General features: G+C 40.4%; 1 protein-coding gene across 1 annotated transcript in view; it reads right to left on the bottom strand.

Annotated features, from left to right (window-relative positions):
- Positions 1 to 23948, bottom strand: part of DUSP22 (dual specificity phosphatase 22) — a 46731-nt gene extending 22783 nt beyond the window's left edge. Inside the window, 3 exon segments of the mRNA XM_060774744.2 lie at positions 7630 to 7712; positions 13280 to 13313; positions 23628 to 23948. Of these exon segments, the coding sequence (XP_060630727.2) occupies positions 7630 to 7712; positions 13280 to 13313; positions 23628 to 23648 (138 nt within the window). The 5' untranslated portion in view covers positions 23649 to 23948.
- Positions 23949 to 24907: the final 959 nt, after the last annotated feature.

The raw sequence follows: 24907 nt of genomic DNA, 5'->3' as shown, positions 1-24907 counted from the left end.
TTTTTCAAAATCCAATTATCACAGAGACAGAAAGTGAGGTGAAATCTTCTGAACAGGGGCACCGACAGCAAAACAAACACTACAACGGTGTTAACAATTCCCTATACTATCCAAAGTTTGTGTGTGAGATAGATAGATAGATAGATAGATAGATAAGATAGGTAGGTAGGTAGGTAGGCAGGCAGGCTGGAGTTACAATTAAAATATGTAATTGTTCCAACTTACAAATTCAACTTAAGAACAAACCTACAGGACCTATCTTGCTCATAACTTGGGGACTGCATGTATTCTCAGGAATTCAAACTAATTTGAAAGGAAACTATTCCAAAAAAGGTATTTGCTAGCAAAGTATCTGATTATAAAGAACAGCTTCATGCAATTCGACTATCTGGTGTCTGCTTGAAATAGTTGAAAGCCCATTTATTGGATCTGGATTTAAGAATCTTAAAAGACAGCACTACAATAATGCAAACAAGGGGGGAAAATAAGTATGTGAAAGGGAGCTGCAGCACTCTTTGGACACCTGCAAAATCACTTGCTGGAGGGGTTTTTTTATTGTTATTAAGCATTCTTTCCCCACAGCTGGACTGATACCAGAAAAAAAAGAATAAGAGAGAGGGAGAAAGATACAGAGAGATAAAGTCATTAGGAGCAAAACGGGCTGAAGCAATATGGGCTCAGTGAATTGCACACAATTTCCCACTGCAAATACGTAAGCACACAACAACCAATGTATATCTGAGACCCTATGCGTCTGTTGGCATTATCTGCAGTTCTGCTTTATGAGTAGGGAGCAATTGAGGCATTCACATCACACAATTACAGCACTACAATCCCAGTTTAAGTGTCATGGGGTTTACACTTTGGTGGAGATGGAGGGGATCTTTCTGGCTATAATAAGGAGCAGTTCTAATTACTTTAAAATGCATTTTGACAGGAACCTTTCATATTTCATGCCTTTCCCTTCCTTCTCTCTTTTAAAAATAACAAGGAGTAATCAGAAAGAAAAGATGCAACAAGCAAGACAAGCAACTATTTTCACAGAACCGAACAAACAGGTTCCTTTCAAATACTATACAAAACTATTGGAGAAAAAAATTAAACTTAAAACCTTAATTTCTAGATTATGGTCTGGTCCTCCAGGTCCCAATGCATACAAATCCCATTGTGCTCCAGTTCAAATGTGCAACAGTCATGTGGTGGCTACCCAAAGTAGTAACTTAATAGAAGCACTATTCTGGACAAGAGCATTACAGAATGGCAGTATAGTGGTTGAGAATTGGATTGCAACTGAGTTTGTATCCCTATTTGAACTCTGTTGAACCCGCAGTGGCGCAATGAATCAAACCACTGAGTTGCTGGACTTGCTGACTGGAAGTTTGGTGATTCAAATCTGCAGGACGGGGTGAGCTCCCACTGTTAGCCAGAGCTTCTGCCAACTTAGCAGATCAAAAACATGCAAATGTGAGTAGATCAATAGGTACCGCCTCGGCAGGAAAGTAAATGGCGCTACATGCAGTCATGCCAGTTTTAAATGTATTTTAATATTTTGATAAATGTTTTTAATGTTTATGTATGTATATAAGAATTTGTGTCCCCGCATTGAATGTTTGCCATATATATGCTGTGATCTGCCCTGAATCCCCTTCAGGATGAGAAGGGTGGAATATAAATGTTTTAAATAAATAATGATTAAATAATGCCGGCCACATGACCTAGGAGGTGTCTACGGACAACGCCTGCTCGTCGGCTTAGAAATAGAGATGAGACCACCCCCCAGAGCCAGAGATGGGCACCACTCCTCAGAGCTGGAAGGGGAAGCCTTGATTTTGACCTGTGTTTCGTTGTTTCTAGGCATTGGATGTTTGCCTTTGTGTCTGTGTATGCTGCAAACCGCCCTGAATCAACTCAGGGAGATAGGGCGGAATACAAATAAATTATTATTATTAGGCCACAATGGGAAGGATAAGCAATCAATAACGTATTGTGTGTATCTTGGAAAGCAGAAGCTGCAAAGAGAGAGAGGGAGGCCTATATGCAACACTAGCATTTATGAACATTCTCATACAAATTCCACAAATTAAGGGAATTCTGCTAGGATTTTTTTAACCTACACCACAGCAAAGCAAACTTCATCTCCTGCTTGGCTGGCAACTGCTATAAAACCCATTACATATTGCCAGTACAATATCTGCAATGAGCGGAAGCCATTCAAAACAAGACTCTCCCCAAATTCCATCGCTTCTGAAGACGGCTGCCAGTGCGTCAGGCCAAGAAATTCATTTTCTTCTCAGTTTTCTATTTCATCAGACAAGAGTAACCACAAAGGCAAATGTTTTATTTCTCTTAGGCCCTGAAAGTCAAGAAAACAGTTAAACCGATACAAAGGGAGAGTTAAGAAAATGAGCACAAGTATTCTGATTTCAAGATTGCCAATGCTGAAAGGAACAAGAGTCGGCTCAGTTGAATTTCTATAATTCGCTCTTGCTGCTCAAACTACCGCTGTATTACAGCTAACTCAATATTTCAGATTAGTTAGGTAAATTCACTCTCCTAGGTATTGCTCAAATGAAGGCTTTTTCCTCTTAATTAATCTTGATTCTTTACCAATGTTGTCACCTTTTCCTTTGTTGCTGTTAAATTGACATTCTATATGTTCAGAATACATTTATTCCCATCTGGTTAACAGTCAAATTGGACTCCTAAATTTTTTAAGGCAAATATATTCTTATTGGGTATTAATATATTCTTATTTGGTATTAAGTTTACCATTACGCTGTTTTATATTGTTTGATGTATCTCGTTTTGATGTAATTTGTTGATACGTTTCCTTGTTGGCATTGAATGCTTGCCATATAGACTCACTGAGTTGGAAGAGACATCCAGTCCAACCCCCTGGCAAAAAGCAGGAAAATCACACATGAAGCACTCCCGATGGATGGCCATCCAGCCTCTGCTTAAAAGCCTCCAAAGGAGCCTCCACCACATTCTGGGGCAGAGAGTTCCACTGCTGAACAGCTCTCACAGTCAGGAAGTTCTTCCTAATCTTCAGGTGGAATCTCCTGTGTTGGAAACTGCCCTGAGTCCCTTCGGGGAGATAGGGTGGTCTATAAAGTTTTATTATCACTGTTGATTCAACAGGTTATAGAGGGAGAAATTTCTTCAGAAAACACATAATAAATTTTACAATTAACGATTACAGTGAATCAAAAGAAAATATTGCTTTAAAATACTGCTTTTGATTTTGGAAATAAAACAAAAAGCATTTTGAGGAACACTTTCCCCGTTTTGCTAACCTCAAAATAACCTTTCAGATTATCAAGAGATTCACTTTTGTACTTTTCATTTGATCCTAATTGTTTTAAAGACAAAAAAAAAACAGAAGAGAAGAGAAGGGAAAATCCAAATGTCATAGGCGCACAGTAGCGGCTTGATGCATTGCTATTTCAAAAACACTTTAAAACAACTGCTATGGTGACTATAACAGCGTTTTTTCTAAGCCAATATGAATGGTTAATTCTTTTCTTTCTATTGCACAGAGATGAAATTAATGTACCGTGTAAAAAAACACCCGACAAGTTGTTTCACTCTTACATATGTATCCACAGTGAAAAGAATATTATGTAGTTCCACTGACATTGCAAACCATGTACACTCAACCTGAACTAAGAGGGTAAAAAGTCACAATCCACTTTTAACCATATTCTATCAAAGACTTTCTAGACAACTATCTATAGCAGTAGTTCCCAACTTTTTATGACCAGGGACCAAACTGACCAGGGATGACTTGACCAGGAACCACTTGAACAGGGACCACTTTGACCAGGGATTACTTTCTAACATCAGTTTTTAGTCCAGTTTAGATTTGATTTGGTTATTTGGGGTACTGATTCAGAAAATTGCATTGGATAGACCACATCAGCTCTTTCTGATACAGAATATATTCCATCCAGTAGTCACCATCTGCTCACTCACAGAAAACTATATTTAATAAGCCTTGACACTATAAGAGGGTTTTATGAGACGAGGTGCTCTTGCTGCAATGGTGTATTAACAGTGAGGCTGTGGATCATATTTTAGTTCTTGTGGACCACTGATGGTTCACGGACCACAGGTTGGGAACCAATGATCTACAGAATCAGCCAATTATTATTATTTTTGTACTGTACATAAATTGTAAGGGATGTGCATAAATGCCAACAGGCCTTTTGCCACTTCTTGGTTGTGACACTAAACTGACATTTCAAATCTCCATCTATTCACAGACTCATGAATCATCTTATCAACTGGAAAGGCAATAAAAAGTACGTTTGAGCGAGGCAGAGCTCCCTGCAGATTTCTAAACTGAAATCAAGCAGTTAAAAAAAGGAAGAAAAAAAGCATTATTTTTGGCCTTAGACTTCTCAGTATTTAAATTTATGAAAATCATTAACGATGTCTTCCAAGAAATACTTTTTAAGAGCCAAAAACAAAACCTCAGAGTACATCATTTTGAAGCCATATGCAAATAGAAAACCTCGAACACCTGGCCAGCTCTTTCAGGTTAGCCCCCAAAAAACCCTCATGTGTTATTTTTCACTTGCCACATCAACAGATGAGGGGTGGACATGGTTTTTTGGGGGGTGAGGGGCATTTTGTTAAAACGGCTTCAGTGGTTTCTCAAGTTGAACACAAGACATTACTAAGATATCTGCCCAATATGGTTAGATAACCTAAGGAGGGTGGAGGAAGGTGGTGACTGGGGTCAAGCAGTAATTTGCGTCTTCATCCTTTCAGTTGCTTTAAGGAGCAGTCACCTGGGGCGCCTGCATGTTTCTGACTCATTTTATTATTGAAAATATTCAGACGTTCCAGCAATAAGTCGAGACAATTCACCGTTATTTCATCATTAAAAATGAGCACTTTACACAAAGAAAACAAACCACACACCAAAACTGCAAGCTTGTACGCTACTGTACATATTTCACCTTAACATTAAAGAAGTGTTGAGCCTGAATTTTGATACAAAAATGCACTGATCATCTTGCAAAGTGAAACAGATATACAAAACTATCAAGATCACAGAATCATATTGATGGAAGAACGATCAAAGACCAAGATCATGTGCAGTAAATATAAATAAACAGTAAACCCTTTCCTATCTCCCCCAGGGAGTAGGAGCAGTTTCCAGAACAAAAGTGACCACCTCTGAGGATGCTTGCCATAGATGCAGGTGAAACGTCAGGAGAGAATGCCTCTAGAACATGGCCATATATCGCGAAAAAACCTACAACAACCCAGTGATTCCGGCCATGAAAGCCTTTGACAATACAAAAGTGACAAACATTCAATGCCACAATGAACAAACAAAACAGATCAAAACAATAAACAAATACATAAGATCAATATAAATTTATAATTTATGCAATCATGCCGGCCACATGACCTTGGAAGTGTCTACGGACAACACCGCCTCTTTGGCTTTCAGTTGGAGATGAGCACCAACCTCCAGAGTTGGACATGACTAGACTTAAATGTCAGGGGAAAACCTTTATCTTTACCTTAAAGTTATAAACTTAAACCAGGAAATCCCAGTTGGATGGCCCCCACATGGGTCTTCCTCCAGGGGCAAACCAAGAATGAGCAACTTGGAAGTCCCTGAACAGACTCAGAAGTGGAGTGGGCAGATCAAAAGATAACCTGGCAAAATGGCACTACCTAGAAGAATGCTCCACCTTCTGCAACTGTGAAGCAGAACAAACAACTCTGCATCTGTATGCCTGTCCAGAATGCCCTGCCTCACGCACAGAGGAAGAATTATTTAAAGCTACAGACAATGCGGTCGTTGTTGCCCGTTTTTGGTCTAAAATTATTTAGCTGCTTGTGCTCTTTCTGTTTTATCAGTTTTATACTTATTTATGCAATGCTTTTGATATGAAATAAATAAAACTTGAATGACTAACCAAATAATAATTAAAACATTTAAGCCACATCATACGCATCTAAATCATGACAGAATCCAAATAATTAAAGTGTATTAAAGGTATAAAATGATGATGAAAGATGTTGTTTAAAATAATGTAATGATAATAAACAACAGCCAGGCAGCACCAGAGTAGATTTTCAGTAACGAGGTTATATATTAAGTAACCTCATAAAAGAGCTCCAGTAACAAATTCATCAAATAAACCTTTTTAGATTAAATCAAAATACTCCTTTCAACGGGATACTTTTGATAAATGTGGTTAGATTCATCACAGAACTACACTTGCAAACATTTACATCACATATATTTCCAAGGGCTTCTTGAATCTTCAGGGTGAAAACAGATAACCTGGGACAAAATTCAACTGTAGTTGAGCTATACCAGACATGATGGCATATATTTATGAAGAACCCAGCTGCGCCTACAGATTATTTTTAGATGGAATTAATTTTTTTTCCATTTTAGACTAGGATTTCCCCCTCCCAAAATTTGTGACACATGAATGATATATAAATGTTGAACCACGACGACATCTTCACACATAAGTGTTAAGCCCACGGGCACCCATGCTTTTAAAATGTAAATATAGTCCAACACATCTGGAATTTATGAACGTGGAATGCTTAAATATCAAAAGCTGAGATGCACATTTGAAAAGTGTCAAACTTTTACTGATTTTTTTCCAAATTAGCTGTGAGCTCGCAGACTCCTCATAAACAAATCCAAGTCTTGCCCACCCCAACATTCCTCCATCCCACTAATTTAATATAGGGTATGTGTATATGGGATCAATTTTGTTGCTGCTACTAGAGATCCTTATTAATCATCTACAAATCACCAATACATCCACCAGTAGAATTAAATGTCCCTTCTACCCACTGTTGGTTTAAGGATGTTTCCTTAGTAAACTGAACATTGACCACATTTACTGTAACACGTAGAGTGGTTTGCCTTTGGATTTTAGCAGCAACATTTGATCTAACCATACATAATCTTGTACAGAATACCTTCCCCTACAGTAGATCAACCAGATGATATTGAAAACCCCACATGCAAGGCATGATGGCAAGTGGCTCTAAATTAACTCAAATTCAAGTTAGTTCACGCTTTCATGCCAATATATCAGCCCTAGAGTAAGAAAGAAATGTAATCAGAATTTAGGAGAAGAGCACAATTATGGAAATTGCACTGCCTTGAACTTATGGATGGAAAACAACTCTTCTATGTTTTAAATCCTTGATTAAATTGGTCATTTTGTGGGGCTTGTTGAGGGACAAAGAGCGCCTGGTCTCCAAAGTCTGTGAGCCTGGGATGTGTTTCAGGGAACCAGAATGTAATAATAATAATAATAATAATAATAATAATAATAATAATAATAATTTATTTCTAACCCAACCTATCTCCCCGAGGGGACTCATGTGAATATAAACAAGCTCATCCAATTTTAAAATGTAAACTGCTAAGGTATGGATGCATATTTAAACAATGCAGAAAACAGATACATTTTCAAAAACGCCTTTGCAAGAGCATAAAACAAATCCTCACAACTCATAAATAAAATGAAGACAGGACAAGAACACAGGTACAATTTGGAGAAACGCAACAAAATCTAGCCTGTGCAATTTCATTCCCCTCCATGAGTTATGGCAAGTTTCTTTTCATACCTCAAGCATGGCCCGAGCAGTATCGTGGATGGAAAGAATGTGAGTGATGTTATTTCGTTTCAGTTGTTCCGTGTCACGGGCATCTGCCATTAAAAAAAACACGAGAAAAATGTTTTGCCATCACTTGTATCTAATTTTATTACTATATGTAATAACCACAGAAACAGAGTCCCATCTTCAAGCCTAAAAATCATGTAGTACAAGTTTACTACATTGTCAAATGCTATGCTCCTGTTACATTTTTACTTAAATGTAATACAGTTGGTCATCCACGCTTGCAGGTTCAACTTTTGTGGATCTGATTATTCACAGATTTGGTTAATATATTATCTGTAAGAATTACTAGTCATGCTGCAGGTCCTTCACTACAACTCTATAGTCAACTTCTGACAGAAATTGACAATATAAGGCAGTGGTTCTCAACCTCCAGATGTTTTGGCCTTCAAGTCTCAGAAATCCTAACAGCTGGTAAACTGGCTGGGATTTCTGGGAGTTGTAGGCCAAAACACCTGGGGACCCACAGATTGAGAACCACTGATATAGTGCCACTGAAGGACCTAGAAGTTCCTAGAAAGATGTTCTCCAAGGTAAAAAAAATAGCAGGTTTTCTATTTCTGGTTTTTCCACTTTTGTAGGGCTCCTACTACCTAACTTAACCCCAGTGAAAGTGGAAGGCTATCTTCGTATTTAAATGGCTAGGAGGACAACCTGTTGCCAACTCTTGTGTCTCTAAAGCACCACACAACAGTCTTCTGTTTTGAAGGTTACACCCTGTTGTATTTTTCCTTAAGGCTTTCCTTCTCCTGCCTTCATGACATTCAGGGAAGAATGTAATATTTATTATTGCTTTTAAAACATTTTTAGGTGCTCTGAGAGTCATGGAATAGAAATTCTCTTAACAAACACATCTTTTTTCGAGCCCTCATCCACGCTGAAAAGAGACATAAGTTCCCAGGAAGTAACATTTTGATATGGTACAGTCACTTCATATTTTAGAATTAGCTCAGACCTCCATTTGTAAGCTAAGTGTTTTAAAACACTGCTATCTAAGCAGCTCTAAACATAATCTCTGAGTTTTGGCCACTTGCTACTGTCAGGAATTTTTGTAAAGTCAAACAATAGTTGGGATGAATATTCACCCAACAAATGCACTGCGTTTGTCTTGGTTCTTGCCTTTATAAACACAGAGGGCTGATAGGTCCACAATGTGAATTATCTGGGCATGTTGTTATGGTGTAATAACCTTGATTCTGTATAAACAAAATTTCTTGTGGGCATAAGGTGAGGAAACCTCCAAGAGCAGTGCTGCTCCTCTGAAAGCCCTGCTTCAAGAGACTCAGTCAGTGGATACAAGTGTTTATTTCACAACCAAGCAGCTTCCAGATGTTTACAACTGATAGTGAGAACAGTAATGCAATGTAAACCATCCACTGGATTGAGGAAGGTTTGATATAAACAACACTGGACTAAGTGGACCAACAGTCTAATAGGGAGCAACTGCCTATTTCTTAATGGGGGACTCAATACAACAGCATACTACGAAGCTGGAAATTAGTCTTAGTGGAAGGACCAGAAGTTTTCTAATTTCCTCAAGGCTTTCTTCAAAACTCATGCATAGAGCTGTGCACGAAAGCAATGCTGTACCCATCCCCAGGGTCTGCCACTTGGGAGACCATAGTTTACATTAGAAAGAGATTATACTGTATAGAACCTTTACAGATCTTCAAGAAGACACAGAATTGTCACCAAGACTGGCCCTGCTCCAAGGGACTAATCTTCAAAAGCGTTGTGGAAGATAAGGTCCTTGGAACGAAGATCACCAAGGCAGTCCTTGAATATCTACAATGTGGATGACGGTCAAGAATTCATCCTTTTCTATTGTGACAATCTGCTAGATAGGAAACCATGATCAAAGGCATTCATCTGGTACCTACCTATTTGATATGAGTTTCAGAAATGCTATAATACTAATGATTATCCTTGCTGAATTAAGTATAAAAATCTCTCATGCAATATTTTCCCAGTATTTACTAATAAAAACTATTGAAATAAAGCATCAGTACTTCCAGTGACAAATCTGGGGAGGTTTGTCACTGGAAATTGAGATTAAATCTCAATTGAGATTAAATCTCAACAATATCTTTTTACAAATACAAGAACTTTAGAAATCAAAGTATTCCTTTAAAAAACAGGTTTGGGATTTTTTTCTAAATGTACATTTTTTTGTTTTTTGTAAACAGTGACAAGGATTTTTTTTTAATCATGCCATGTGAGATTTCAATTAGTATAGAAAAACAAATATCTTCTATAATTTTTATATTTCCACAAGGATCTTGAAGGCATTAAAATACGATGACTACCACCAGCATGTTTATTATAATCTCTGTATGAACGGCTGACATCTGCTACACCAATTTATGCAGAAACCAGGAGATGCTGCAAGGCTTCATAATTTTAATAAAGGCTGAATTGCTGACTCACTCTGTAATTTTGAGACTTTTTTGGTCTTGACACAGTTGCATAGGGAGAAATTAAAAAGAACCAAATTGGGAAACAGATACTAGGTATCAGTTTCATTACACTGGGTGTTATCTGCGTTTTGCTGCGAAGAGGTCAATCGCTCACATTACATTTTACAGTGTTCAAGTGACATAGCCTGTGCATACCCATATTTTAAAGTTAAAACAAAAGGAAAATACCACATATACTCCCAAATTATTTAATCCGGGGTAGTAGTCATATCTAAATTCAGTATTTTATTATTCACTGACTTCTGTTCATATCTAAATTCAGTATTTTGGTATTCACTGACTTTTATTACATTTATCACCTATTAGCAAACAACCAAAGCAGTGTACAAACAAGATACTGCATTTTTAATCGAAATCCAATATAAACACAGAGAAGTCAGGATTGTGCTTCAAACTCCTTTCCTTCCCAAGTTTTCCTGGTTTCCAGGAAGGATTGTGATCTGTGTCCTTCTAAGAAGCTTTCAGTCTTTCCACCTGCAGATTTAATGGGTGCTACAGCCTCCCCTAGTTTTTGGGAGTGGCTCACAATTTATTTGGTAACAATTTGGAAGTCCACCATATCTTTATTATCTGGATATTGGATTTCTGTTTATTTGCCTGCTACAAAATTGCCAGGAGGTGTTGCACTCCAGGTCCGGGAGCCCTTATAACCATAGCACCACATGTAAGCAAACAGTTTATTGTAGAAACACGTTAAAAATATAGGCAAAAGAAAGCAAAAGTAAAGAAAATAAAGGTATAATCCAAAAAGGTTTAGGAATAGATGATAATCCAAACAGTAATCCAAAAGTCTCATGCAGCTCCCAAGGTAACACAGTCCAGGAATAGCCAAAAAGTCACAAGTACATCGTAAGTCCACAAGCAAAAGGTATTCTTAGTAAAACTTGTGAAGGAATATAAAATCAGGAACCAGAAAACTCATGCCTAGCTTCTGACTTGAATGCTACATTGCCTGAACTCACTCTTAAGTAAACAGCTTGCTAATTAATAGGCACCCATGAAGTCATGTTTTTTCCCCCCACAAAATCTCTCCCCAACTTTTCCATGTAAGCGCTCGGACCTACAATGCCTATTTTCTGCTCCGATCTGTAAACGAATACCTTTGATGATCTCCATAATTCCAGGTGTTTTCTCCTGAGAGCCTTCTGTATCACTTTTCTCTTCAGCCAACTCCTTATCTAATGATGCAGTTACTGGCTCCTGAATGACCTTGAAGCACTTTCCGAGTCAGATTTCTCACATAGAGAAGCATCATTCCCCTGACTTGAATCTTCATCACTTCGAGCCCCAGGGAATCCCACAGGCAATTCCACAATCCTCTCTAAATCAGCTTCAGGAGTCTCAGGCTGATCTCCAACAGGAGGGCCTGTATGAATCAAGCCTTTAAAGCTAAGACTGCAAAAAGTTTGGCTACGATTTTAAAACAAAATATATAGTTGATTGGGGCTTGTCAACACCATTGTGGTTTTACATTGAAAAGGAAGTGGGGAAAACAGAAGTAAAGGGAAAGCATGTAGATTTTCAAAATCAAGGTATGTACTAATTCACAGTTCTTTTCTGGGGCTGGAGTAAATGCATCAACCTTGTTCTAACATAACTCTCAATAAGGAGCACACAACCTGGCGTGCCTTGCCATTCCCAGTGCAGAACGAGTTAGAGCATGGAGATCTCTTCAGTCAGCATACTCTACACAATCAGGATCCAAATGAAGGAGAAGTAGTGGCAGTGCTATATAAGGCCTTAACGGAAGATAAGAAGGATGAATTTCCTCCAGTCGAAAGGGGAAAGATAATGGGGTAGTAAATAGGCAGCCTTTACAGCTGTCGGCATGAATAGCGTGAGTAACATTTCTCTAGCCCTACGATTTCTTCTGGAGAAGATTCAGGTTATGAACATCATTATGTAATTTCCACTGAAACTAAGTTAATGAAATGTTTACATAACATCAGCTCTCCGTCTCTCTCACACATACATATCCCAGTTGAAAATGCTCATTGGTCATTTTATTCAAGCAAAATGTTAAAATGTACCACCACTCCTGTGCTGATCAATGCTTCTCTCAAATTTAATATAATGAAGAAGTCTTTCACAAAGCAAGTAACAAGACCTCACTGAAGTATGCTGGCATGTTTCCTGGAGATGGGTAATTCTTTTCTCTTTTTTTAAACTGTACATTTTCTTTCCACATATGTTCATAAGGAGATTCAGATGAGCAATATCATCATCTTGTTTTGCATTGCCCTTGTCAGGCTTTTGGTGAGAAGGAAGTTATCTTTAGGCCAGTCGCCAAAACAATTTGAGCAAAGCTAGACTTGCTATATTTAAAAGCCTGAAAGAGCGTGTCTACTTGGTGTATTTTTAAACTGTGTTGCCCATGCTCACATACAAAAGCAACTGAAGTTAAACTTCCACACGAAGCAATGTTTCACATTATCTTCTGTGAAAGACTACAACACGTACAGTGCCATCTATTCCTCTGTAGGTGCCCACAGATTTTAATGAATTGAAGAAATTTAGGGGCACAAGGCACAAACCAAGCTTGCTAACATCTTATGAAGCAATGGTCCTCCCTCTTTAGTTCTCCAGATGGTTGGGCTTCAGCTCTCATAACATCTGACAACTGGCCATACTGGCTAGGGCTTCTTACGTCCAAAACACACCAAGAACCAAAGGGTGAGACCCACTTTTATGAAATAATTGCACTGTTCTACTTCTGCAAATGATTCCAAGAGCTGTCAGTAAACACAAATTCTAGTGGTGGGAATGGTGAGCACACAGTGCACTAGATGCGATGTGTCAAACTTGTGGCTCTCTAGATGGCCAAGAATTCTGCAAGCTGAAGTCCAAAACACCACACACTTAACACCACTGTTCTAGACTGGACAGAAAGGGATGGACAGAATTCCTCTAGTCAACAACAGTGCTATGCCAGAGCTGCTAATACAGGCATGGGCAACTTTGGCCCTCAACTCCCACAATTCCTAAGAGCCTCAAGCCCCTTAAGCAGCTGAGGGGGAAAAGGGAAGGGCCTGAGTCTTTAGGAATTGTGGGTTGTTGGAATCCAAACCCCCTGGCGGGCCGAAGTTAGTCCGTGCCTGTGCTAATGAGATTGATCTTACCTTTAAAATTTCCAAGGAACAAGCCAGGAAGTATCTGTAAGAAAAAAATAATATCATATAAAGATCTCTTGTGGTAATACAATCTGACACAGTTCATTTGCATACAGCATGGAACATAACACTGTTTTAAGTCTATCAAATCCAAAATCATAGCAACCTTAATATATATATATTTCTTGTAACATTTTCAACCATTTAATGTAAAACTTTTCTTTAAAAATAGTTCAGATGTTCCATGACTTAGTATATGTCTGCTTCTAAATGATATTCGAAACAGAGATTCTGTCAGACATTTTTATAAAGGCCTGTAATAGTATAGCTTTGCCATGGTGGGGGCTAACTTAAAATTGAACCTGGAGAATAACCTTTAAGAGTTACTAAGATTGTATTATGGAATTTAGGGATAGGCTTAGAGCTGTCATTGTTTTCATGCCCACCCTGATGATGGTGATGGTGATGGTGATGATAATAAATTTATTTTTATTCTGCTTTTCTCCCAGAGTTGAGATCCCAACCATACACTACATTTTAAAAAAATACTACCATGAAATGGCAGCTATGTGTTTGTGCGATCTAGTTTTCTGTCATTACATTATTGACAAGAGGGATGGAGAACATGTGGTCCCTCCACCATTAGCTATTCTGGCCAGGGATGATGGGAGTCGCAGTCCAGCAAGATCTGGAAGGCCATAGGTTCCCTGGCCTGATTTACAATGATTCTTCAAGACAAATCATTAAAGATCAGGGCTAAATCTGGATCCTAGAGATATAACTTTAAGCAAACTGAAGGTACGGAAGTAAACTCCTAACAAGTCAGTTTGATAGATATAAGGAAGTTCGTAGGCCCTGAGAAGCCAATGTCCCATCCTCAGAGTAGACCTCATACGAAGCTAATTATTGACCAGGGCTCTTTGGCATACACAGGTATACCACTTTAATTGCATGGGCGGTATCCTGTGAAATCCTGGGACATGTAGTTTGGTGAGCCATTTGAGGAGCTCTCTTGTTGAGATTTGTGAATGCCCCTCCGAAAACTGCAAATCTCAGGATTCCACAAGATGTTGTCATGGCAGTTAAAGTGGAATCACAGCACTATAACCCTCCACAGAAAATTTTAAGGTAGAATATCCAAGGGTATGATTGCCATGTGATTTTTCATTCAGATCTACTCTGAACACTTTAAAAAAAAACTAGGAAAGGAAGGTAAACAGTTGTCATTGGTTTTTTGATTTTTTTTCTTCAGATTTGATATTCATGGATTTGATTGTGTCTCTAGAAAGCTCTGGGTTCTCCATTGTTACTCTAGTAATGCCGGAAGATATAAAGATTTCAAGAGAACACACCTCTCTAGGTCCTCCAATGTGATGGAAGTTGACCACAGAGCCATGTTAGAAGACTTAGAAATTCCTAGAGGTATTCTCTCAGATTAAAAATAAGTAATTTATTTATTTATAGCTTTTTCCCACTTTCATGGAGGTTCTGTACCCATAACCACAGCAAATGAAGAGGGCTGACTGTATTTCCACTATTTAATAATAAATGAGGAAAAGACAAAGGAAGCACACAGAATGATTACAGAACATGACTTCCAAAATGTGAAAAATCAGACAGAAAGACAGAAGGAGGGTTTGTCTTAGGGTTATTGAGTACCCTTTCTCTATACTGGACTCTGTAACATTTGGAGGAATATTTGATGGAGACAGAAGAGCAGGGCTTCTTGTGGAATGTCCTCCTAAAAAGGCTCACTATGGGCCCTTCTGACTTGATTCTCAGAAAGGTAGCATATAGGGCTTTTTTACTTCACTACTCTTCTGTTGGGGCTTGGAAATAACCAGTTATACACAAGGAGGTACAGTGTTCCCTCACTTATTGTGGGGGTTCCGTTCCAGGACAACCCGCGATAAGTGAAAATTCACGAAGTAGAGATGCCATATTAATTTTAATATTTATACATTATTTTATATATTTTATATATTATTTTCTTACCCACTCTTCCTTACCCACCTCCTGGCTCATCCCGAGGGTGCCTGCCTGACTCCCTGGTCTCTGCAGACCTTGGCAGAGCCTCCTGAGCCACACAGGCAGCGGCAGGCCAGGGAGGCAGGCTGCCGCACTTACAGGGTCCCTGGCCTCCACTGGACATAAATATTTTATATTAATATTTTCAAAAACAGCGAGTCCGCATAAAGCGAACCGCAAAATAGCAAGGGAACACTGTACTTTTTTTTTTTACAATAACTGTGATGCAATTGTGTGAAATTACAGTAGTAAGAGAAAAGATAACAACAATGGTTCTGCTATCTAAAAGTTCAGTTGGCCCTCCACAATTGTGGGTCTAACTTTTGCAGACTTAATCCTTCATGGATTTGATTACACGATCATATGCTCAAATACAGTGGGTGCTGAGCACAGTCTCACTGGAGGACATAGAGATTGCTAGAAAGATGTTCTTTCCGTCTTTTTTTTTTAAAAAAAAACCCCTCTGCTTAATGTTTTTAAAAGTGTTTTAAAGGTCCTGCTTTCCTAACCCATGAAATATGAAAAAATGTAACTGTTTCCAGTTTATTACACTGTTACAGGGACTGCAGCTTTTCAACTGGTAAATTCTCATGTCTCAATGTTTATCATACTTAAAAGGAGGAAGGGATACATTACTGATTTGGAGGATCCATTAGATATGAACCAAGCATAGGCAAACTTTGGCCCTCCAGGTGTTTTGGACTTGAACTCCCACAATTCCTAGGCTGTTAGGAATTGTGGGAGTTCAAGTCCAAAACACCTGGAGGGCTGAAGTATGCCCATGCCTGGTATAAACCCTCTTCTGATGATGATCTCTTCCCATGTATTTAAACCCACTTCACTGAGCTCCTCTTTGTTGAATCCTGAACAAATGCAGAACTTAAAAGCAAAGGGGGAAAAGAAACAAGTCAAAAATGTTGTAAGCCACATGAATCAATCTTGATAAAACTTTTTTTACAGAAGCTAGCAAACCAAAACAAGGCCAATCTAAAGACTGTGCTCAAGATTTAACCTGTCTCTCATTATCTCTTCCAGATTGGCTTCTTACAGTATGAGGCAGACAGAGGGCAAGAAGACTTGTTCCATCATTTCAGGAATGCACACATTCCACTGCCCTGTGTTTGGGTGTGTGTGTGTGTGTCTGCACACACACACAATATAAGGCCATTAATGAGATACAGATGCCTATTAAAGTGCTGGCACCTTTCACATGTCACATTTCACCAGATGATTCTGACAACCCCTACAGTGGAAGTGTGATATTTTGCACGTATTTATCACACGGTCTGCTTTCTCTCCCCCATTGCCACCCTTGTGAAAGAGAATACAAGCACATTGCCAGCTGAGCCACAAACATTTGGCACTGGTGCCTAGCCCAACATGTGGCATTCTATGATAAAAGAAGGTACTTTAGGAGCACAGAAGCCATTGTGGGCATCATGTTTCAATTTTACTAGAAGAATACAAGGCCTTGGTTTTAGACACTAACTTGCCAACATCAGTCAGGGAATGCCAAAAAAAGAATGAAAGAGTCACCTAGTCATACAACCTAAGGGAAAAATAAGCAGGTCCTATATCTGATAAGACAGATACCGGTTTTTTATTTTCCTTTATCTAGCAATAGGGTCATGAAGCATGTATTCCAGTCTCTCAGAAGTGCCTTAAGACCTTTCAGACTTTAAATAAACCATCTTTAAAAAAATCAGATGGTCTGCCTAATTTCTTCTAATTCTTTCACTCTTTCTCTTTATGTTATGTTTGCTACTTCTTATATAAACGTTTGGAGAATTTTATTTTCAAAAGTGGTTAAAGATGTTTATTCTATAGGACAATTCCTGGATATAGTTGCATATAACTTGACCTCATTTATATGTGGGGTTTGGGGGCCAACATTATAGATTTTGATGTGACCTATGGATGGGTCAAGGGCCACTGCAGGGATGGGAAAGCAGCAACAACACCTCCCTGGCCACCGTCACCATTTGCAAGCCCAAATATTTAAAAAAGGCCAAAAACTGCATCATGGCAGAAATAGCACTATTCTTTCTCCCAACCTGGACGTTCCTCAGTTATATAAACCCCACTTGCCTAGTTTCCAACAAACCTCACAACCTCTGAGGATGCCTGCCATAAATATAGGCAAAACATCAGAAGAAAATGCTTCTGCAACATGGCCATACAGTCTGGAAAACTCACAACAACACAATAGCAGAGGAGTTTGATGCTTCTTTTAAATGGGGATGGTACAATACTCATACTGACCCATGGATAAGTTAGTCCAGTTTTTTAGGGCTGATTTCTTTAGCTAAATCATCTAGACCAGGGGTCCTCAAACTAAGGCCCAGGGGTCAGATACGGCCCGCCAGGGTCATTTACCTGGCCCTCGCTCAGGGTTAACCTAAGTCTGAAACTACTTGAAAGCACACCACCACCACCACAACAACAACAGCAGCAACAATCATATCTCATCAGCCAAAAGCAGGCCCACACTTCCCATGGAAATACTAATAAGCTTATATTTGGTAAAATTGTTCTTCATTTTAATTATTGTATTGTTTTAAGTGGGTTTTTTGCACTACAAATGAGATATGTGCAGTGTGTATAGAAATTCATTCATGATTTTTTCAAATTATAATCTGGCTCTCCAACAGTTTGAGGGACTGTGACCTGGCCCTCTGTTTAAAAAGTTTGCGGACCCCTCATCTAGACTTATACATGAATAGGGTATATGAAGACTGTATTACCTTTTTATTTTAATTTTTTTAAAATGTTGCCATTCTTGCATGAATAGGTGCATATCAATTCCAAATCTCAATCTCTGATCAGAACTCCTATTAACTTTAATGGGATCTACTCCCAAGAAAGAGGGTGGAGGGTGGAAGCAATCTTTGTCAAATTTCAAGAAGCCACAGGCCTGTAAATATTGTTCACTACCTTAGTAACACTGCTCGAACAGAACTATCTTATGAATGCCTGAGCAGTAGTTCCAATGTAAAACTGCAACCTTATACACACACTCCTCTGTGAGCTAATACCTTTCAATTTGTTTTATGTGTCTGTTTGGTAATTTTTGGCACTCTGTGCAACCTTGTTCAAGCGGTAGAAAACTAACCCACAGACCCATCACAGCTGCCTGTCCCAATATAGATAATAAGGAGCTAAATCGAACACTGGCTTGATTTCATACAAAACAATTTCCTGTACCTTAGAAAAAGAGACAAATTGGTCCCTGCCCCCGGGAGCTTCCAATGAAGAGAGTGGTAAACCAAGGGAGCAAAGGCGGAAGTGAGAGGGGAAGAATGTGAGCAAGTGTCATTAATTCCACTTCACGGAGGTCCCAAGAGCAGACATGTTACCATGCCCAGCATTGTTCAGACAGAAGGTGAGAGCAAACAATAGCCAGCTGATCCAATTGTAGCAACAGCAGGTGTCTGCAGACTCTGGGGGTTGCCCTGTTAGAAACTCAAAGGGGAAGCGAGTAAGCCTCTTTGGCCAAAGAACAAAGGGAGTTTTGAAAACTGAAACAATCCACCGCTGTCAGATCCTCTTGCCCACCGCCTGCTGGCTGTGGCCAAAATGTATGAGCAAGCTGACCAACTAAGGTTATTTGTACCAGTAGCCAAGGCATCTCCAGAGGGTCATGGCTTTGTGGTTTAGCCTCTGACCTCCTTAGGACAGAAAATTATAGCATCAAGCATAGTATTGGTGTAACTCATTCATGTAAAATATGGCCACTGCCAGCCCACAAGCCCACACATTCAGCTGCCGCTTCCTCTTCTAATCTCAAACCAACGGGGCACCTGCCAACCTTGTGTGGGGGTTGCTTGTGCCAAACCTATGAAGGGAGGGACCAAACAGCAATGTGGGCAGGTACCACCATGAATGAATCCATGTTTGCTATGAAGCCTTCCGGAGTAGCCATCCCATCTGGGCACAGCTTAGCAGCAAACTGATCAGAGCAAATCTTTGAGGGAGCTGTGGCACACAGGGAGGCAGCATGGCATCGTAGTTTGAGTGTTGGGCTACAACTCTAGAAACCAGGGCGTGAACCTTCACTCAGGCATAAAACCCACAGGGTATCCATGGGCAAGGCACACTCTCTTAGTCTCAGAGAAAGCCAATGGTAAACCCCTGCCACAAAAGGTTAGTCTTGTGGTTGCCATAGGTCAAAAAGGCCTTGAAGGCACACAACAATGGCACAAGGATGTGCCTACAGCTGCCACTTACACCTAGACATGCCTTTTCACACTTTCAACTCACATTTCTATTGTTTGATGGTCAGTTTTGAATTTCAGGAATATAAAAACCAGTTTATTGTTAAAAAATAATAAAACCACACAAAAAGCATATAAAAATCCAGAATAAGAAAAGAAGATATATAATCCAAAAAGGTTTAGTAACAGGTGACAACCAAACAGTAATCCAAATATCTTATAAGGTTATAGAGGTGACAAAGTCCAGGAACAGCCAGAAATCACAGGTATAGCATAATTCCACAAGCAAGGAGGTATAACTAGTAAAAACTTGAACAGACCTACAATAACAGAAGCATAGAAAACTTCCAGGATCTTAAATCTAAAACCAAGGCTTGACTTGATCCAAGAACCAGAGAACTCAGGCTAGCTTCTCATTTTAATGCTATGTTGCCTGAACTGGACTTAAGGTAAGCAACTTGCTGTTTAATACAAACCCATGAAATCATTCCATTTCCCATGAATTTTCTGCTCTGATTTGTAAACAATGACTTTTCTTGATCTCTGTACCTACAGGTGGTTTCTACTGAGAACCCTCCTTATCACTCAGCTCTTCACTTGATTCCTTATCTGCTGTTGTTACTTCTGGCTCCTTGGAATGCCCTTGAAGTCCTGCACTTTCCGAGCCAGTTTTCTCACAGAGAGAATGATCATTTCCCAGACTTAAATTTCCCAGACTTGAAGGCCCATCACTTTGTGACACTGGAAAGCTCACAATCCTCTCTAAATCATCAGTTAAACCATCAGCCTCTGGCTGATCTACAGCAGTCATGATTTTTTTTGCACCAGTACCCCCCAGTTTGACTAATGTGCTCTGTATTGTACTGACATCAACAACTGGTTCAAAATTTGCAGGCTGCGGCAGACCATCTACTGGAGTTCTGTTGTCATGTGCCAAAAGTTGTTTCCAATTTATCATAGTGACCCTAACTTACATTTTTCTTGCCAGAATTTAGTCTAGTCATAGCTTATTGCCACAGCCTTTGTCTTCAGAAGGTGAAAGACTGCAACTTGGCCATCATCCCCTGTATGTTTCTAGAGTGATGGGAATTCAAACTCTGGTGCTGGTTATAATACTTATAATCGAACTAAGTATTCAGCATGGCTTTGGTTTTCTTGTTTTATGTGATGTATACCTCAATAACGGATGTTATTATCTCCTAATTTTCTTGTATTATCACACAGCATTCCTTAACAATGGTATGATGTCCTTTTATACATCCACATTGGCAGAAAATGTTCTATGCAATTATTAAAATACAAAAAACAGAGGCACTCTGTAACCCTCTAACTGTCTACACAGCAGCACAACTGCACTGAACATGACCAACATGATACAGTATCGTTGAAAAAAGTTATCAATAATGATTAATACCACAAACTTTTGATTTACTAAGATAATACAAATTGATTTGTTTTTGTAGTAACTTGAGGCATAATTTACTCTGACATCAAAGAGTCAGACATCACTTGGAGTGCATCTGCACTGTCAAATTCATGTAGTTTGACATCTCTTTAACTACTATGGCTCAATGTTATGGGACTGTGGGATGATTTTTTTTCCATGTCAGGAGTGACTCGAGAAACTGCAAGTTGCTTCTGGCGTGAAGGAATTGGTCATCTGCAAGGATGTTGCCCAGGGGACACCCAGATGTTTTGCCATCCTGTAGGAGGCTTCTTTCATGTCCCCGCATGGGAAGCTGGAGCTGACGGGCGGGAGCTCACTCCACCTCATGGATTTGAACCTCCGACCTTACAGTCAGCAGTCTGACCGGCATAAGAGTTTAACCCATTGCACCACTGCGGCTCCTTGTGGGAGGATGAGGTACCAGTACGCTTTATCAGAGAAGGTTAAAAACTTTATAAAACAATGATTTCCACAATTCCATAGCATTGAGTGATGTGAAGCTGCATTAATTCTACATTTTGCACATGCACTCTTAGTTCATTCTAATCCACTTTTCTTTGCCCTTGGGGAGCATGATTATGTTACCACTAGGTCACTGGTGCCCCGCTGGTGAAATGGGTTAAAACTTGCAACACCAAATGACCACTAGACAACATGAAACACTGACCAAGAAATAGGGTTCACGGCATGCTTCTCAAGTAAGGGAATCTTGCTTATACATTCATGGTGGCACACATTCTGCTATGGTATAATGCAGGATAAAACTGCGCCAACCTACAGAGTGTCAGAAGAAAGGGAATCTGGATAGTATTGCAACTGAGGCTCTATCTACACTGACTACCACAAAATAGTCAGTGTGGTGCACCAGGGCTCTGTGGTTTGTGCAATCACTATCCAGGCCTCAAACTGGTTCCAGAATTTCCTACATAATCACCTGCTCAGAGAAATCACTTTCTTCAATACTTGTTTGAAACTGCATTTAAATGCCCAGTGCAGATGGAAGCCTGAATAGAAAATTTTAAAAAAATCCTCATGAGGGACTCCAAAGGTTCCTGATCATCTTGAGTGGACTAAAGAGCATGTGTTTGATGTCAATACCAAGTGGCACAAACAACCACTTGGTATGACATCTTTGACCAAAAAAAAAAACAAAAACAAATAAAAAGGCCAAAGAAAGGCCACCATAACAATGTGTACCTGCAGGACCGCAACCTGGTGTTGTGATTTGAGCACTGGGACTATGGCCCCATATAACATCCAGATTACCTGATTTGAACTGGATCATATGAGTCTACAGAGCCCCAGTGGTACAGTGGATTAAACCACTGAGCGGCTCAACTTGCTGACCAAAAGGCTGCTGGTTCAAATCCGGGGAGTGGGGTAAGCTCCCACCGTTAGGGCTTCTGCCAAACTAGTAGTTTGAAAACACACAAAATGTGAGAAGAGTAATAGGTACCACTCTAGCAGGAAGGTAACAGCACTTCATGCAGTCATAGAATCATAGAGTTGGAAGAGACCTCATGGGCCATCCAGTCCAACCCCCTGCCAAGAAGCAGGAAAATTGCATTCAAATCACCCCTGACAGATGGCCATCCAGCCTCTGTTTAAAAGCCTCCAAAGAAGGAGCCTCCACCACACTTTGGGGAAGAGAGTTCCACTGCTGAACAGCTCTCACAGTCAGGAAGTTCTTCCTAATGTTCAGATGGAATCTCCTTTCTTGTAGTTGTTCTGCATCCTAGTCTCCTGGGCAACAGAAAGCAAGCTTGCTCCCTCATCCCTATGACTTCCTCTCACATATTTATACATGGCTATCATGTCTCCTGAAGCCCCCAGTGGCACAGTGGGTTAAACCCTTGTGCCAGCAGGACTGAAGACCAATAGGTCGCAGGTTCAAATCCGGGGAGAGTGCGGATAGAGTCCCCTCTATCAGCTCCAGCTCCTCATGCGGGGACATGAAAAAAGCCTCCCACAAGGATGACAAAACATCAAAACATCCGGGCGTCCCTGGGCAACGTCCTTGCAGACGGCCAATTCTCTCACACGAGAAGTGACTTGCAGTTTCTCAAGTTGCTCCTGACACGACAAAAAAATTCATGTCTCCTCTCAGCTTTCTCTTCTTCAGGCTAAACATGACTTTGGAGGTGTCTACAGAGCCGGCTCTTCGGTTTAGAAATAGAGATGAGCACCACCCCCCAGAGTTGGACACGACTGGACTTAATGTCTGGAGAGACCTTTTACCTTTATATGAGTCTACACCAGGCGTGGGCAAACTTCGGCCCGCCAGGTGTTTTGGACTTCAACTCCCACAATTCCTAAAAGCCATGCCTGGTCTACACTGCCATATAATCCAAATAAAAGCAGATAATGTGGATTTTATATGGCCTATGACTCTGAAGGCTTGGGTTTGAAACCTCACTCAGACATTGACAACCCTGACCAATCCCAGACAAGAAACTCCCTTTTGTAGGGTCACCATGAGTCGGGGAAAGACATGAAGGCACACAAAAACAGGCTGCCACACTGATCTCTGCAATAAGGGCATACACTCTTTAACACTCTGCTCCAAACTAAGGAAAGGACTCCTGCTTATTGTGGCACAGAAAACAAATCAAATCGGATTATTTTTCGGGGTGGGAAAAACAAACCAACAAAGAGTAGCCGTGTTTACCTTGTTCATCCCATTCCCCATGGCTCTCTGAAACTTTAGCACCAGGGATGCAGCTTAATAGATAGGAAGCTTGCCCAAAAATAATAATAATGAAATGCTGGCGGTGGAAACAGGGCAGTATTTACCCCGATTGAAGAAAAACCCTAAGGAGGACTATTCCAAGCAAAACACCACCCTGAGTGGGGACTTTCCTCCTCCTCCTTTTATGATCAGGAGTTTGTTTTCCGCTTGGCCGCCCAGGACTTCGCTGGAGAAGGAGGAGGAGGAGAGCCAGAAACTACGCCTGCCTCTCTCGATCTCTTCCTCACTGCGATCCGCCCACGTGGGCGCTGCGAAAGCTGGCCCAGATAACGGCGCCGCCAACGCTTCTGGGACATGTAGTCCTCTCGCCCTATTCGCTGCGTAGGCTGAGTGACGCTTGGGAACTACCGCTCCCGTCATGCACCGCGCCCACGCACCGCTCAAGCCCACTTTCATTCCTGGAAGGATGAGTAAGCGGCGGCGGCGTTTCTTTGGCTTTCTCAGCCCGAGAAGGCGACATATTTCTTCTATTTCTATAGACAGATATCTCTATTTTGGGCTCCTTATGCAAAACAAACAAACAAAGAAATAGCCCAAGCTGTCATGACCGAGCCTTTTTCCAGTAAATGCCTTATCTGAGAAATGATGAGCTGCTACTTCTGCTCCAATTAACTACACTGTGGTTAGGTTGTTGGGAGTTTTCCGGGCTGTATGGCCATGTTCCAGGGCCGGAGGTTTAGCACAGCTGGTAAATCATCAGCCATTATAGATCTATCAACCAAAAGGTTGCAAGTTCGAAGCCCCGGGTTGGCATGAGCTGCTGACTGTCAGCCTAGCTCATTGTTTACCTAAGCAATTCGAAAACAGCTTGAGCTGTGATTAGAGAAATTAGGGTAAGGTAAAGATTGTCCCCTGACATTAAGTCCAGTCATGTCTGACTCTGGGGTGTGGTGCTCATCTCCATTTCTAAGCCGAAGAGCCGGCATTGTCCATAGACACCTCCAAGGTCATGTGGCTGGCATGACTGCATGGAATGCCGTTACCTTCCCGCCGGAGCGGTACCTATTGATCTACTCACATTTGCATGTTTTCAAACTGCTAGGTTGGCAGAAGCTAGGGCTGACAGCGGAAGCTCACGCCGCTCCCCGGAATCAATTGCAACCTTTCAATCAACAAGCTCAGCAGCTCAGTGCTTTAACCCACTGCACCACCGGGGGCTCGGTACCACTAAAAAATGGGGGAGTGTTTTACGATGCCAT

The sequence above is a fragment of the Anolis sagrei genome, chromosome 4 (assembly GCF_037176765.1).
Source record: "Anolis sagrei isolate rAnoSag1 chromosome 4, rAnoSag1.mat, whole genome shotgun sequence".
NCBI classification, from domain to species: domain Eukaryota; kingdom Metazoa; phylum Chordata; class Lepidosauria; order Squamata; family Dactyloidae; genus Anolis; species Anolis sagrei.
This window is presented reverse-complemented; position numbering and strand designations above follow the sequence as displayed.